Below are 16,529 nucleotides of genomic sequence, written 5' to 3'. Positions count from 1 at the left end.
ATTTATTTTAAATTTTAAAAATAAATTATTTTTATTTTAATATATTATTAATTTATTATCATCATTTATAATATTAATATCAATATTATTAATTTAATTTAATTTATTCTAAAAATAAATTGAATTAAGAGTAATATAATAAATGTTAAACTAGTTATGTTTTATTTTTTTTAAATAAATAAGTTGAACCAAATAACATTAGATTATGTTTTATATCCCATAATCTTGATTATGTAATTATCTGGTAATCACATAACCAAGATTATATATGATAACTTGAACTAAACGCACCCTTAAAATTAATTTACCTCAGTTAAATTCTACCTTTATCTTTTATGGATTTAACACTCACAATTCAATAGAGTCTTACTAAAAGAATAATGCAAAGTCAAATTACTAAAAGAACAACAAAACACATTAAATTGCATATTAAAAGAAACGTTCAAAAGAGAAGAACGATAAAGAAATATATTTAAGCAGAGTGCGAAACAATGATCCAATAAAAAGAACTAACAACTTAGAGTCGATTTATTCTCAATTGAGGACAATAATATAGACAATGAAACAATTACATAAAAAGGAAATAAGGTTAGAGAAATAAATTAAAGAATAATTTAAAATTGAGACTAAAGTAAATAAGTTAATAATATTTAAGTTAAGAGTAAACTAGCATTTTATAAATAAAAAATAATGTTTAAGTTAAGACTAAAGGAAATAAGGTATGGTATTTTAAAGTAAACTAGCATTTTATAAATAAAAAATAATTCTAATTCTAATTAATTGTAGACGTTATTTATTTTTATTTGCTTAGTAGATTCTATAAAAAGTATAGAGTTATATTATTTTTTTATTTTGAATTAATACAATTTTTAATTTGTCCTATAAGATTTTTTTTCACTTCATCAACGTCGTTCAAATTCTTGGATGATTTTGATAAAAAAACCTGTGCTTAAAATTTACTTAGGTGGATCGGAAAGAAAACAAAACAGTATGTCTCCAGGATTAATCGGACGAAATCTAAACACCTGAATTATCAAAAACAAAGCATAAAATATCTTCAAGCCGCATAATTAGTAGAAATCCGAATTTTAACTGCTGCTTTAGGGGGAAATAAAAATCCATAAAACGATGAATTATATATATATCTCCTCAGTTTGCATATGAATCAATTTATGTTGACATAATTAGAGTTTGCCAACTCAACTTATGTGGGTGGCCATCATCCTGAAACACTTACCAAATCAATCTCAATTCACTTTTTTTTATTAATAAGATTTTACATGTAGATTTATGTAGTTACAAGCATCGTGCAAGTAAAAAGAAAATACGATCTGAACTTGCTGACCTGGAGGATTCAACTGAAAAAAAAAAACCTTTAAATACAACAGATAATTAATTTATCTTGCCCTTGCATTCTAGCAATCCGGATCCTGAAACTAATACAAGCAGAACTGTTGAGTAAAATTTCAATTCAGAGATCTGATTCCTCATCCAAATCTTGAATGGCAAATTCCACGAGATGAAAGCTTTTGCATTTGCTGAACATAGATCAAGCAGTTTCTGGGCCATATAAACCTCGTTACAAGAGATTTCACAAAACCTATTAAAACTTCTGGCATTACCTGAATAATAAGTAGAGCCTTTTTGGGTTAACGGGACTCCTTATAAGAAGTTCCTCTGCACTGATCCAGATGAGAAGCGAGAAGCCAATCCTTGTGTCATATTGTCAGCATCAAAGTTGACCTTTTTCCGCCCAGCAGTCAAATCTTTCTCACGGTCCCAAGGTTTCCAAGGATGCTGACCTTCCCATTCTTCTTTCTCTGGACGCTTTACTTTCTTTTTTGGACGAGAATTCTCCTCTCTGTGTTTTTGCACCAGTGATACCGAACGTTTTGAAGCATTATATTTGTCAACTAAGTCAGCATCCCTCGTCTGTCTTTCCTTTTCACCCTCAACATCACCGAGAGTCTTGGCTTTATTATAAGCTTCCAAATAACTAAAACGAAGAATATCATCAGCAAATGTGAATGATGAATAATAAACAAGGCTTTGGCAACCTTGTGGGATGACTTACTTCTGCTTTGCCTTTTGTGCCTTGTCAAGCGGGCTGTTGGTCCAAATGCTAGCATCACCTCGGCCCTCTTTAGTTGTCCTACTAAATGAAGTTGATTGCATAGTCATTCCTGGCTGTTGAAGAAACAAACAAGTAAAGATGCATTTTAAAGCAAGCAATTTGAACACAATAAGTCATAGGATATCAAAAATAAGGTCCATACTTTTCTTTCAGGAGGCAATGTTGTCATCCATTCATCCCTTTTTGATGGTTCCCCCTCATCCTGTTTTATGGGTGTCATAGGCATAGCAAGAAGTTCATCATCACCTTCCATTGATATCCCTGTTAATAGAAATGATTGAGATGATTTTATGAATTTTTAAATAAGACAATTATACAAAATAATCATGGATAACTACCAAGATAGTCAAGACAAGGAATATCTCTTGTAAGGAAGTGAATTATACACCAACAGCTACTAAAAAAACATTCAAATCAAACCTATAAGAATGAATTTTTAATATTTCTTAATTAATTTTATAATAATAGTATTTCTAGAAAAAAAATTAGGAAGATTTTAACAAAAGCTAATATCAAAAAGAATTAGTTGAAACTGAATTAAATAAAACTAAACCAAAAGGTTTTGGTTTGATTTTTTTCCTCGGTTTCCAAAGGTATTCAGCTCAATTCAGTTTGTGAAAGTAAACTCCAAAGAAAAGCAAACACAATCAGGTGGCAAATTTTATGTTGACTTAATTTCCAGCACAGGCCTATGGTTGAAGAATAATAAACGTCTGCAAACATATGTCAGATGCTAAACAAAACTGAAACATAAAAAAGAACAAGTGCAAAACATTGATTCTATAACAAATAACCAGGGATATATCCAGCCTCAATTATAGAGCACAAAATTATGATGAAAAACTATTAAACTAATTAATTAAAAAGGTTATGTGACAGCATTTAATGGACAATTTCTTTAGTGATATGGATAACAAAGTAAAAAAAAAAAAGAGAAGATAATAGCCTTGTGATTTCCTCCACTCAGCAGCTTCACGTAGTGCTCGCAATTCCACCTGCATCAGTGTATAGCAAGTTCAAGAAATTATTCATCCTACTCAATCTAAGGATTGGAACAATATACAATCTTATAATGAACAAACAAGAATATAATGAGAATAAGAAATTAGAATACCTTCATCTCCTCTTCTTCCTCTCTCTGTTTAATATTGTCATCAAGGCTCTTACGCTGCAAAGAATAAATGATGTAACATAATGATATTCATAATCTCAACAGAAATTGCTGAAAGTCCAATTCTTAGGAAGTATAGGCTTCTTTAATAAACAAAGACTTACATGTGAAAATTGCAATACTCACCTCAAGCAAAACAATAGGACATGAACATAATAGATATTGTAATTCTGTTTAACGAAATATTTACACAGATGCTAGATGAGCAATAAATTAAATTTACATGCAAAATAACAGATATTTAGGAGATAACTGCATAAAGCTTAGATGTGGCAGACAACTATACATTCATTTCACAGTACAGTGCTAGGTTGATACCATTCTAAATTCAAAACATTTTGGTGACATGGTTCTTTCTCAATTGAATCCAATGAGATCATGCATTTTCCATTGTACATACAACAAATACTAGCCATTACATACAAATACTTGCCATCCTCACCATAGTTTGAAATCTCGTATCATGTCAGACGAAATAATCGAAATGTATCGTTCTAGTAAATCACTGAAACTCGATACCACTAACGCCAAGGTTCAAGATCTCAAACTGTGTCGTAGTTTCGGTCTTTGACTAGAAAAATATTGTTTCAGTATCATGCCGACACTCTAATGCATAATGTCGATGACAGATTGGAGGTTAAAGAAGGAAGAAGATGAAACAAAAGGAGATATTATCTGTGTTGAATGGTATCGAATTTTAATAGTTTACCGGAATGATATATTTCAAACGTTTCGCCAGACATATACAAGATTGAAAACTATGTTCAATGTCCTTCTTATGTTTCATTTACTTCCTTCTTCAACTCTAATACATTATCAGCACCATGCATTAAAACATCAGCACGATATCAAAACAGTACCATTCCAGCAACAGTAGGAAAGTGGATCCTGATTTTTACAAATTCCTTCAGCAATAATGTCATCACATGGTAAACTAAACGGAATGTGATTATTTTTCTATATTTGACATAATCATAGATGGCTTCGATATAAAACCTTCAACCAAACTGATCCAGTTTTGATTCAGAATCTGTTCTATTGTATTTTGTTTGGCTTGCATCAAACTAGAACCTAACACAGTGCATTTTGCTGATAAAAATAATTGCTTTAGGGTGTTTGGAATAGTTCTTCAACGGCTACTATAACATAATCAAACCTACCTTGTCAGGATCCTGTAAATCTTTGAATGCTTGGTTCAATAATACAAATGCTTGGTGTGCTTGAGGATGAGTACATTTGTCCGGATGCACCAAAAGAGATAACTTCCAGTATCTGGAAAATAGATGCATTAGATGCTTCTGAGGTTGAAAATCGTTGTCTAGACAACAATAAGATAGCATAGCCAATAAGGAAATAGGCAGGTAAGTGGCCATCAAAGAGAATATTGTATTTTACTTTTATAATGCTAGTCATTGATCATATACAATTTGTAATAAGTATGTGTTATAAGAGAACAATCTTAGCTTTTTATGAAGTCCACAAAAGGTGAATCTCAGAGATGTAGACAACTTGAAAGTTATAAAGAGACATCCGACAATTTCTCTCATTTAGAACATTGAAGAATGCATGGATGTTGGACAAGGTTTCTAACCTTTTCTTGATATTTTCAGATGACATCTTCCAATTGACTCCAAGAATGTCATATGGTTTATCAACATCAGCACCAACAATCCGAGCTACCTGAACAACACACATTATCACAGCGTTATTGCACAAATTCAGGATACTATGCATGCAAACTCTCTGTGAGAAAAGAATTTGATACTTTATAAGACAAGTAAACTAATAACATTTTATATTGGAGCTGCAGCAGCTTAACCATGACAACAACTTCAATAAGTCTACCTTTATTGCAAGGTTCAGACAAATATCCACGCCCCCACTATTTTGACTACCACTTATCAAATTGTACAACATCTTAGCAAGTCCAATTGATGGAACCAAAACCAGGATATCAGAACAAATCTCCATTGGTATAAACAGTGTTTAGTGATGGACTAGAGCTTCAAAGAATTTCGAGATCATATTCATCAATTTAAGCAGAATTAAAAATTTATTTACCTGACAAAGTACTGAGCAAAGACAATAAACCAAATTCAAAGGCAAGTAGCATGTCATTTCACTTCACCCATTTTAAAAAATCAAACCAGATTCATGTTCAAGAATCTCAGCTGAAACACTTGCATTCATTGACCAATGACATGTTGGTAAAGCAGTATGAGCAGAATCAACATAACGTAGCATAAAATGTGTATACCTCCTCAAAGCGTTCAGCTTCATTTGCAGATGCAGCTTCTGAAACTATGGCGGGAGGAGGAGGGCCAATGAGCAATCCACTGTCAATTTCCAGCTCAGCTCCCCTGGGCATTTTAAATGTATCAAACTAACTTGCAATTACATTGTAGGTTTTCTTCAACAGAGTAGCTACCCACAAGGGCAAGCTAAAGGAAACAGCTGCAGAAATTAGAGACTAGTGTTAAAGCACCTTAGAAAACCCTCTGCCTCTGTCAACTCAGCAGCAGCAGCTAATACTTCTCGAGATGGCATTTCAGGTCCAATCAATCTGCAAACAGATCTCATCACCATTATCAAATTACACAAAACATAAAATTTGGATTGGAAAAATATTGATGCAACTTAATTTGACTTTTGTACATATGATGCAAGCACTAGCATTACATGTGAGTGGCATGTAACATGTAACCTTTCTCAAAATGCCTGGCAAATGCTGATTTCCATGGTAACTTTGCATATAGAAGGCATGCTAAATGAAAACCTTATTATGCCCATTCTTCGACAGCATGCTACTTATCCTTATTTAGTTAACTCTCACAATAGAAGATGGTCTATGAAGGAGAAAACATAGAAATATTCTCTTCTCCTAAACAAGACAATTCCCAATTTTAAAACTACCTTAAATAATTTATGCCCCACATATGAGGATCTACCAAAATAAATCCTTATGAGTTCTATAAATTTAAAGAATAATATAAATTTTCTAACTTGCATCATTGCCCCCCACACCAAGGATATTTTAACTACTGGCGAGTGGCAAATAGATGCATTAGATGCTTCTGAGGTTGAAAATCGTTGTCTAGACAACAATAAGATAGCATAGGCAATAAGGAAATAGGCAGGTAAGTGGCCGTCAGAGAGAATATTGTATTTTACTTTTATAATACTAGTCATTGATCATATACAATTTGTAATAAGTATGTGTTATAAGAGAACAATCTTAGCTTTTTATGAAGTCCACAAAAGGTGAATCTCAGAGATGTAGAAAACTTGAAAGTTATAAAGAGACATCCGACAATTTCTCTCATTTAGAACATTGAAGAATGCATGGATGTTGAACAAGGTTTCTAACCTTTTCTTGATATTTTCAGATGACATCTTCCAATTGACTCCAAGAATGTCATATGGTTTATCAACATCAGCACCAACAATCCGAGCTACCTGAACAACACACATTATCACAGCGTTATTGCACAAATTCAGGATACTATGCATGCAAACTCTCTGAGAGAAAAGAATTTGATACTTTATAAGACAAGTAAACTAATAACATTTTATATTGGAGCTGCATTAGCTTAACCATGGCAACAACTTCAATAAGTCTACCTTTATTGCAAGGTTCAGACAAATATCCACACCCCCACTATTTTGACTACCACTTATCAAACTGTACAACATCTTAGCAAGTCCAATTGATGGAACCAAAACCAGGATATCAGAACAAATCTCCATTGGTATAAACAGTGTTTAGTGATGGGCTAGAGCTTCAAAGAATTTCGAGATCATATTCATCAATTTAAGCAGAATTAAAAATTTATTTACCTGACAAAGTACTGAGCAAAGACAATAAACCAAATTCAAAGGCAAGTAGCATGGCATTTCACTTCACCCATTTTAAAAAATCAAACCAGATTCATGTTCAAGAATCTCAGCTGAAACACTTGCATTCATTGACCAATGACATGTTGGTAAAGCAGTATGAGCAGAATCAACATAACATAGCATAAAATGTGTATACCTCCTCAAAGCGTTCAGCTTCATTTGCAGATGCAGCTTCTGAAACTATAGCGGGAGGAGGAGGGCCAATGAGCAATCCACTGTCAATTTCCAGCTCAGCTCCCCTGGGCATATTTTAAATGTATCAAACTAACTTGCAATTACATTGTAGGTTTTCTTCAACAGAGTACCATGGACAAAAAATAAACATAAGAGGGAAACCGCGACATCTTACTCGAGAGCTCGAAGAGAATCTCTGGCCACCGCAACACCGGATTCGGGCAGGGCATCCCGTCCCTCAACTGAAACCTCAAAACCTTCCGCCATCCCACCACCGTCTTCGGTGGCCATGGGTGGTACGCACCGAGCCTCAAAATTGAACCCTAAAACTGTTCCAGAGACGAAAGGGGACACGGGGTGGCTGCTGCTGCGTCGTGCGGGGTCTAGGGTTTGGCGGCGTCGATCGATGTCAAGGGGATTCGGCTTTCCCCCACGGGGGAAGAAGAAGGACGAGCGAGGGAGAAATGGATCGCCAGGGAGAAGGGGAGAGAGAGAGAGAGAGAGAGGAGCGGGAGGGAGGGAGAATGGCGGAAGGCGAAGATGGGACGGGTCTTTAAATTGGCGGAGGCGGAGGCGGAGGCGATTGGGTTCATTCTCATCCAGTTGCGCTTTGTATAAAAGTAAAATAGCTCAAAATTAAAGCAATGGTTTTTATAAATAAAAAATAAAAAATATTTTTAAATAATTAGTAAAAGGGTGTCAGTAATTTTCTTGATATCTTTTATCAAAAAAGTATATAAATTTTTAAAAACTAGTATATGAATTATAAATTATATATATATATTTAATATATACTATAAAATACAAAAGTAAAATATAATAAAGATCAAAGTTATAAAAGTTTATAAATTTTATATCATTTTAATTTCTATTAGTTTGATTAAAGTGATAAAACGAGTTAACCAAATTAATTAATTCATATTTATAAAAAGATGAGTTAAGTTATACCCTTTTGGTCTAATTTCTCATTCTCTTCTTCGGGCGAAGAGAAGATCACATTATCTAACGCCATAAATAATTTTTTAATTTTGAATTTTTAAAATTTAAATTTGTATTTATCTTTTTTAAGATTTTAAAGATCATTTTTGAATTTAAATTTTTGTTTTTAAGATTGAAATTTGAATTATTTAAATTTTTCTTTTAAGATTTGAAAGATTATTTTTGAATTTTTAAAATTTAATTTTAAACTTTTAAGATTTGAATGTTTATATTCTAAATTTTTAAATTTTAATTTTAAATTTCTAAGATTTAAATTTATCTTAGCATTTGAATTAATCAATTTAAGATTATCTTATTAATTAATTTATTATTTAAATTTAAATTAATTAATTTAGAATTGTTTAAATTTGAATTATCTTGAGAATTAATTAAATTTGGATTATTTAAATTCGTTAAATTTGAATTGTTCAAATTAGGTTTATATTAATTGAATAGATGAAATATCCTATCAAGACTTTGATTAATTTGATCAATGTCTAGATTGACTTGAATTATTTAAATTAAATTTATTCTCATGGTTAATTGGATCTAGGTTTTGATCAAATAGATTATTTATTTTAACATGATCTAAACAAATATTACTATTATCATTCATCTCAAAAAGTATATTTTCATAATTTTTAAATTTTATTAACCTGAATTGTTTCACCTAATCATGTGAATTTTTTATTCTTCTTCTTCAAATATTGATTCTTATAGTGTCTAGATCACCTGCACTTAAAGCACATGATGTGATTTTTATTTCTTCGGACTTCTAGCATTGATTTCTCCTTTAACTCAAGTTGTGTCATCCGAATCTTAGAGTGTGATACTTATTTTTGTAGTTTCTTTCCCTACACTTAAAGCAAATAACATGAAATTTGAAAATTGAATTTACCAACATACCTTTTAAATTCCCCCCCCCCCCCCCCCCCCCCCCCCCCCCCCTCCTCAATCTTTGGTCGTCTTGTTCGTTTAACAGTTAGTCCAATCAAGAGCCCTAGGGTAAATATCGATCATCACGTTCCTCAATTTCGTCATATGTTCATTTCTATTAGACAAATGCTTATAGTGGAATTAAATAATAACAACACAAAGATAACATCAAGGTTTTACTTGGTTTCCAAACCACAGGATTGATACTCCATTAAGATTTATGTACAAGAGGTGTTTGCCCGGTAGTGTATCTCCTTTTTAGAACTTTCTGAAGGCAGAGAAATCTCTTATAGATTTAATAACACAGCACGAATATAAAGAATTAAAGCAAATCTTGTAAGTACAAACAAACTTGTAGATGATCGGTCTGAAAGCCCTGAGTGGCTCACACTCCTTCTAACACTTCCTCAATCACACGAGTAGAGCCACGAGTTTTCACGAGAACAAAGTTGAAGAGTAGAAGTAGAGAGATAGATGTCTTGAGCTCTGATCTAAAGATTCTTTTTATAGGTCTTGATCGGTTGACCTATAAACCTCGTGTGACCAAACTTGGTCAAACTTGATCCCCACGATCAAATTCTTCTCAATCTAAACCAAGCCATGCAATTGCATCATTATCAGGTTTATCTATCTACCAAAACCTTTCTGATCAACTAAACCAAGTCACATCACCAAATTGAGTTCGGACCCACACTTAGTCAATCGAACCCAGCTTGTTGACTAGATCGATTTTTCAATCGACCGGACTGGTTCATGTCAGATTCACTTTGAACTTGTTCAAACTTAGTCTAGTTGCGTCCAATTGTATTCGTCTATTCTTTGTCTTATTTCCAACTTCAGGTTCCTGCAATACACATATACAAGAACAGCAAGCAAACACAACAAAGCCTTAGTCCTATAAGTCTACTTGACCTACTGAGTTTACCTTTGCTTGGAGTTCATTCCTCTAAGACTTCTATCTAGAGTTCACTTCCCTAAGATTTTCTCATTGTCAAACATTCGGTCACCTAGACATGCTTGGACTTGTCGCTTGTCAGACATCCGATCATCCTTGATCCCCTTCTAGATTTTTCTTGCCAAGCATTCGATCACCTTGATATACTTGGACTTGCCACTTGTCAGATATCCGATCATTCTTAATCTGCCTGGGCTATACCCTTGCCAAGCATCCATCGCCCTAGTCATCCGACAAACTTGATTTGACTAGACTTTCCCTTTATTAGTCATATAATTAACTTTGACCTACTAGACTTCTCTTGCTAATCATCTGATCAATCTTGACTTGACTAGACTTCTCTTTGCTAGTCATCCGGTCAACCTTGACCAGATTAGAATTCTCACTTCACTTCCAAGCAATTAGTCATGTTTGAACCTTGGATAAACTTTAAAAAACACACAAATATATTGTCTATATTGTTAAGCATCGAAATCCTAAAGGCTAATTGCACTAACATTTTGAGTGGTCATGATGAGGTCACATTTGACATTGTTCGCCAATACCTATTAGTTCATGAACTAATTGTTTATACCTAGTGTGAATATTCACAAATATATTCTCCCTTCAGCATTGTGATGAATTCAACTTTGTTTACAATGGGTCTCTTTTTGTTAATTTAGCTTCCGTTGCATTACCATTATGCAATCCCAGAGTTCTTTAGATGTTGTATATCTCTTTATCTAGCCCATCTCTTGTTTTGTCAAGGCTTGCTCCAATGTTAATTTTGCTTTTCTATCAACCATTACCACCTTCTTTTGCTTCTTCATTAACTTGAAAGAGGGAACGTGTTATTTTCATCATCAATAGAAAATGCATACCATATCGATGTTGAGTGAAAGGTAATTCCATCTTACATTTCAATGAGTTGAAATTCTCCTCCAGCTTCAAAATCTAGAAATAGTCTTCCATAATTTACTTCATTGACTGTTAGTACTTTGAAAACAACTTGACTCTTACCACTTATAAGGATTGAAGTCGATGTGATAGAGAGGGTGAATACCACTTTTCGTCTATGTTGATGACTATCAAAAGCATGCAACTGAAGTAAAATAAAGTAAATAACAACAAACAAGCACATATACTGATTTTATATGATTCATGATTCTCCAAAATCAGTACTTCTACGACCTAGATGTCTACTATCTTTTCTCCTCTTTATTTAAGCACTAATGGTGAAGAAATCTCTTACAAATTCAACAATTATAAGAAAGAAAACTACAATAAAAGTAGAACATTGAAGGCTTAAGTGGAGGCAATATATGGGTGTGGTTTCACTTGGTTAATGTTCTGTCTCATAACCTCTTGTCTCTTATAGCCTTCATCTCAAAACTTGTCATTTTACTAATTTAGCAATCATCAATCATCTGATCATTGATCATTAGTCAATTAATCCTTTTAATCTTATCTACATTATATTGTTGGAACTTTCATCTTCGAGTACATTTGAATTGGATGTTGTAGCATCAATTAACTAGTCTTACCATTAGTTGATTCAAACACCTTTTATTCCCTTCTAACGAACCTCAATTGACTAAATTAATCACTAAAAAACTATGTTCATTTCCAAATGAACTACTAGTAAACTAGAAAATCTTTTGTTCATTTTGTCAAAGTATAAACCATTGGTTGACTAATCCTCACCTACCAGTAAACTCGACCATGGTTTAAAATCAATAGTTCACCGATTCAAAACTATCAATTCAAAAAATATTAACTCTTAACCTTCAAAGGTAGTTATAATTTATAATTCAAAACCACCACTTATGATTCCGTTCACAGTTCATGATGGTTTAATTTTTTATTTAAAAAATAATTAAAATTAAAAAAATAAAAATAAAAAAGATTTGAATTTATTTAAGTTGTCTACATATCCACTTAGGATATAGGAGAATCAAAATCCATATAGTTTGTTTACCTTTTTACCTTTATTACCTTAGGAAGTGACATTGTTACTCACTTCAATTTTTCATTCTCATAGTGCTAATTCCTTTAGTATCAACCTCTTCTACCTCATCATGTGAAAATTATATTCCTTGTATTCTTTTTCAACTCTCATCCAATCATTAAGTAATGCTTGTTCTTTGAAAAAGCCAAAAGATAAAGTAGATCATCTTTCATTCAATATATTACTTCTAAAATTAAATGTCTATTCTACAACAACGGTTGATACTAAACAAGCTAGAATTTTCTTTGCTATGATGGAGAAGATGGGAAAACTTTGAGTTTTTTGTGACAACCATTGTAAAATATCAAAATTCGACCTGACTGACAATCTATTTCACTAAAATTAAAAGAAATCATAAAATAATTGTCAAGTTCCTATTTGGAACTTGAGAATCCTCATAGATATTTCATATGTTCTCTTAATAAAGTTATGTTTTATGAGTTTTAGATGACTAGTATTGTAGGCAGTTACTTGTAACTGCCCACCACACACCCCACGGAGCACACACCTACAAAAAATCAAATGCACAAATTAACATCCATAAATTTCCATAATGTAATACAAATTGCAATAAAGACCATAAATTCTTCCAAAATAAAGAAATAGTCCAAAATTCCTATTTATGATATGCAATGCGGTCCAAACCGGTCCAATCTAATCCTAATTTATCCGGTAAAAATGTCAGTTATCAAATCCCCCACACTTATTCTTTCACGTCCCGTGGAAGTAACTAATGTACATTTATTTTCCACCCTACAATATCAATCAAATCAGAAAGTTGCAACAATAAGTTAAATAAGAGTGCTAAATCCTAGAAATTTAAGCAATCCAGAACTCAAGTCATACATGGATCAACAAAATAGCAATTTCAATTCACCCTAAATAAATTGAGAATGATGACTAAAAAAAATCTCACAGAATAAATGGTGTGTGGTCGCTCATCCTCATAATCAAATCGTGTAAATGATGGATCTCTCAAGCTACTTACGGGTCATGCACTACCATATGCTTGCTCTTCTTCTAATCTCCACCACTATCATATGCATAAAATCACATAATCCATGAAGATTTATTACAAAATAATAATGAATAAAGAATAAAGAATATGAATAATGAATAAAGGAAATAATGGAAGGAAAATGATGTATAAAGAAAAAGAAGAGAGAAAATAGGATCAAACATATAAGTGGAAGATATGGGAAAATGACATGCTTCATAGATGAATCAATGAAAAATCATGCCCGGTAAAACTCAAACCAAGCTAGTGTGGAGTGCTAGTAGCAAGGTAACAACTCCTATCTCCTACTAGACTCTAAAATATCGACAATAAAGCTCCTAATAGGAGAAATAAAAATCGCTAAAAACTCACTACCAACTATCCCAAATAAATCTCACCAACTCAAACCTTTATTTTTATTTTATTTCAACCAAAAAGAACCAAACTTTTTTTTCCTTTTCTTTTCTTTTCTTTTAGTTTTTTTCCCTCTTTTTTCATTTTTTTTCTACATATTTTTTTTAAACTTATCTAAAAATGGACACAAACAAAATAAAATAAGAAAAAAATGAAATACTACCAAAATAAAATAATAAAAACCTATCTACAACCGAAAGTCTGTCGATGGTGAACTCTCTACACACACTCCTACACTTAAATTTTTGTCCGTCCCGAGCAAAATTTCATCTCAGCAATCAAGGTTCCCCAAATCCAAGAAAAATAGTGATGAAAGAGATAGAAAGGAAAAATAGGATACACAAGAAATGAATTATTCGAAAACATATACTAAATAGAAAAGAATGAATGAATAAAGGAATGAAATAATGATCTTCATGAAATTATGCAACCCTATGGTAATGTGGTCTCGACAGAATTGGAGCAAGTTCTAAAGTGATATTTACCATAAGTGCTACACAACCAGGAAATCAGGCTCAATCCTCACTAGGTATAAGAAATAGTCATCATCTCAACTATTTAAGGTAAAATCCATCCCTAAGTTGTATCCTCACATAATCCAGGAACTTCTTCATGTCTATAAACCTCTAAAATTCGACAAACTTAGATAACTAAGTTATCGCAATCCCTAAGATGATTAAGTCATGCAGGGGAGGAAAATTTATTGTGGAAGAATCATAAATAAATAAATACAAAAATCCTAAACTAAGTTATTTATATACAACTTAAGCTAAGAAAGAACAAATGAATCATTATATACATCCTAAACTGAGTCATGTGATATGTACAAAGAAAGGAAACAAACAATAACAAATACTATACACATCCTACTTATACACATCCTATTTACAGAAAAGAATCAAAAGAACTAAACAACTATATACAGAAAAAGAAAGAAAAATAAGAAAAGATAGTTTACTCCCCTTTCCCTGGGAAGATGGATCGTCGCTAGAGGAGTCCCTTGATTCCTGATCACCCTGGGTTCTCAACTCTGCAGACGGATCTAGCAAAATAAATGAAATTGATCCTAGGGACTCAGTGCAATTCCCTACACTTTTGTGCACCTCTCCAATATAGACAAGCCACGACACAAGCATTAGTGCACCTAAAATCAACACCCTCAAGATCATTAGAATAAAAGAATTAAATAATTAAAAATAAAAGAATAGACAAATGAACAAAAGAATAAATGAATGAATAAATGAATCAATGAATAAACAAACAAATGAATGAATAAACAAACAAGAACACTTATTTACAGAAAATAAACAAACAAGAACACTTATTTACAGTCTAAAATAAACAAACATCATTTGAGTCCCCGGCAACGGCGCCAAAATTTTGATGCGGTGTATTTGCTATGGGAATTTTTTATTATTATTTACATTATTCCCTTTATTTATTTTTGTCACTTACACCCATCAAAATTAATTATTTATTTATTTACCAAACCTCTTATTATCGCTAAAATAGTACAGAGAGGTCCGGGTCGTCTCTCTTTCAGACTCAATGATAGGATGTTCTATCCTAGACTAATGGTGCGGGGTTTTATTGTATTTTATTCATGACTCCATTTATTGACAAGTTAATCCTACAATTTATAAAAGAATACTAATATACAAAGTATACATTCCTAAACCTACATTTATTCAACAATGTTACATTTACATTATACAAATTAATCCACTACCATATACATCTAAACAACATATCTACAATCACAAATGCCAAAACATGATAACACTACAAGTGCATTTACATACAACACTAACAAATCTAGTTCACATACAAATACAACAGACAGCACGATGCTCATTTACATAACATACACTACTATACATACATTAATTGACTACAACATGGATTTATAGTACAATTATACATACATAAATAACAAACATACAACATATATTTACAATATCATACAGACAACATGAATAACATACAACAACCATTACATGCAACATACAAGTTCAACACATAACATGCTTGCATAATCTACAACGTGAATTCAAAATCTTACAACAATCAATAACTTAACATACAACAACAATATACATACAGTATATATTTACAACAGATCTCATACAACCATGCCACATTCACTCCTTACCAATCCCAAGCTTATGCCTCTTATAATCCAACATAATCAACACTATCTTATTTAATTAACATAGCATCACAACCAATTCATGAATTATTGAAGTTATACAACAACACAACAATACATTCTAGACTCACTGATAGGATATGCCAATAGAGCATTTCTACAACAAGTACCCATAACAACAATTCCATTCATGTGTAAATGAATCAACAATTAAAGCATTATCAACCGGCTACACTTCATGCTATCAACTTGCAACATTCAGTACATTAACAATCAATCTCACAACTAAAACATCACAAAATTTCATCCATTTCAAAACCAATGTACAAGAACATCTCATTTCACCCAACTGAAAACAACGACAAGAGCATAAAGAATGGGGGTTTTGATTGATCAAAATTAGCAACAGAATATAACAAAAGTAAAACTAGGGTTAGTGGTGAATCAAGATCAGCTAGGTTTAGGGATGATAACTTCCCAAATCAACCACAGAATGGAACCGATGAACAGTAAAGGGGATCTGTGTCAACGAGGGTGGATCTCACCGCTAGCCTTACGGCGAGACAAGATCAGAGAAAGGAAAAGCTCCGGGATCGTCCTCCATGGTCCACCTCCCTGCTACAACCGCAGACAAGTTAGTAAACCAAGAAAACAAACCCTACTTACCCTTTTTTCGGCGACTGTGAAGGAAGGAAGAAGATTGAAGGCGCCCTACTACAACCGCAGACAGGGACCGG

The 16,529-nt window shown here is 32.6% G+C and overlaps 1 protein-coding gene across 1 annotated transcript; it reads right to left on the bottom strand.

Moving 5' to 3' along the window:
- Window positions 1–1,362: 1,362 nt before the first annotated feature.
- Window positions 1,363–7,773, bottom strand: LOC141848597 (uncharacterized). The gene is made up of 12 exons (XM_074736645.1): window positions 7,552–7,773; window positions 7,339–7,441; window positions 6,673–6,761; window positions 5,791–5,868; window positions 5,563–5,665; window positions 4,897–4,985; window positions 4,466–4,577; window positions 3,249–3,302; window positions 3,081–3,129; window positions 2,277–2,395; window positions 2,075–2,187; window positions 1,363–1,996 (listed from the first exon to the last, which is right to left on the bottom strand). The coding sequence occupies exons 1-12, from the start codon at window positions 7,665–7,667 to the stop codon at window positions 1,663–1,665; spliced, it is 1,359 nt and encodes a 452-aa protein (XP_074592746.1). The 5' UTR covers window positions 7,668–7,773; the 3' UTR covers window positions 1,363–1,662.
- Between the last annotated feature and the right edge of the window lie 8,756 nt (window positions 7,774–16,529).

The sequence above is a fragment of the Curcuma longa genome, chromosome 17 (assembly GCF_044706935.1).
Source record: "Curcuma longa cultivar G26 ecotype Majalengka, Jawa Barat chromosome 17, ITB_CL_G26_1.1, whole genome shotgun sequence".
NCBI classification, from domain to species: domain Eukaryota; kingdom Viridiplantae; phylum Streptophyta; class Magnoliopsida; order Zingiberales; family Zingiberaceae; genus Curcuma; species Curcuma longa.
Note: the sequence above shows the minus strand (reverse complement) of the source record. Positions and strands in the feature narration are given on the sequence as shown.

Excerpts from the sequence above, each read along its gene's own strand:
- LOC141848597 (XM_074736645.1), bottom strand. The coding sequence starts at position 7,667 with ATGGCCACCGAAGACGGTGGTGGGATGGCGGAAGGTTTTGAGGTTTCA. Across the intron at positions 7,442-7,551 it reads GATTCTCTTCGAGCTCTCGA|GGGAGCTGAGCTGGAAATTG; the intron begins GTAAGATGTCGC and ends AAATATGCCCAG. Across the intron at positions 5,869-6,672 it reads TCTGAAAATATCAAGAAAAG|ATTGATTGGACCTGAAATGC; the intron begins GTTAGAAACCTT and ends ATCTGTTTGCAG.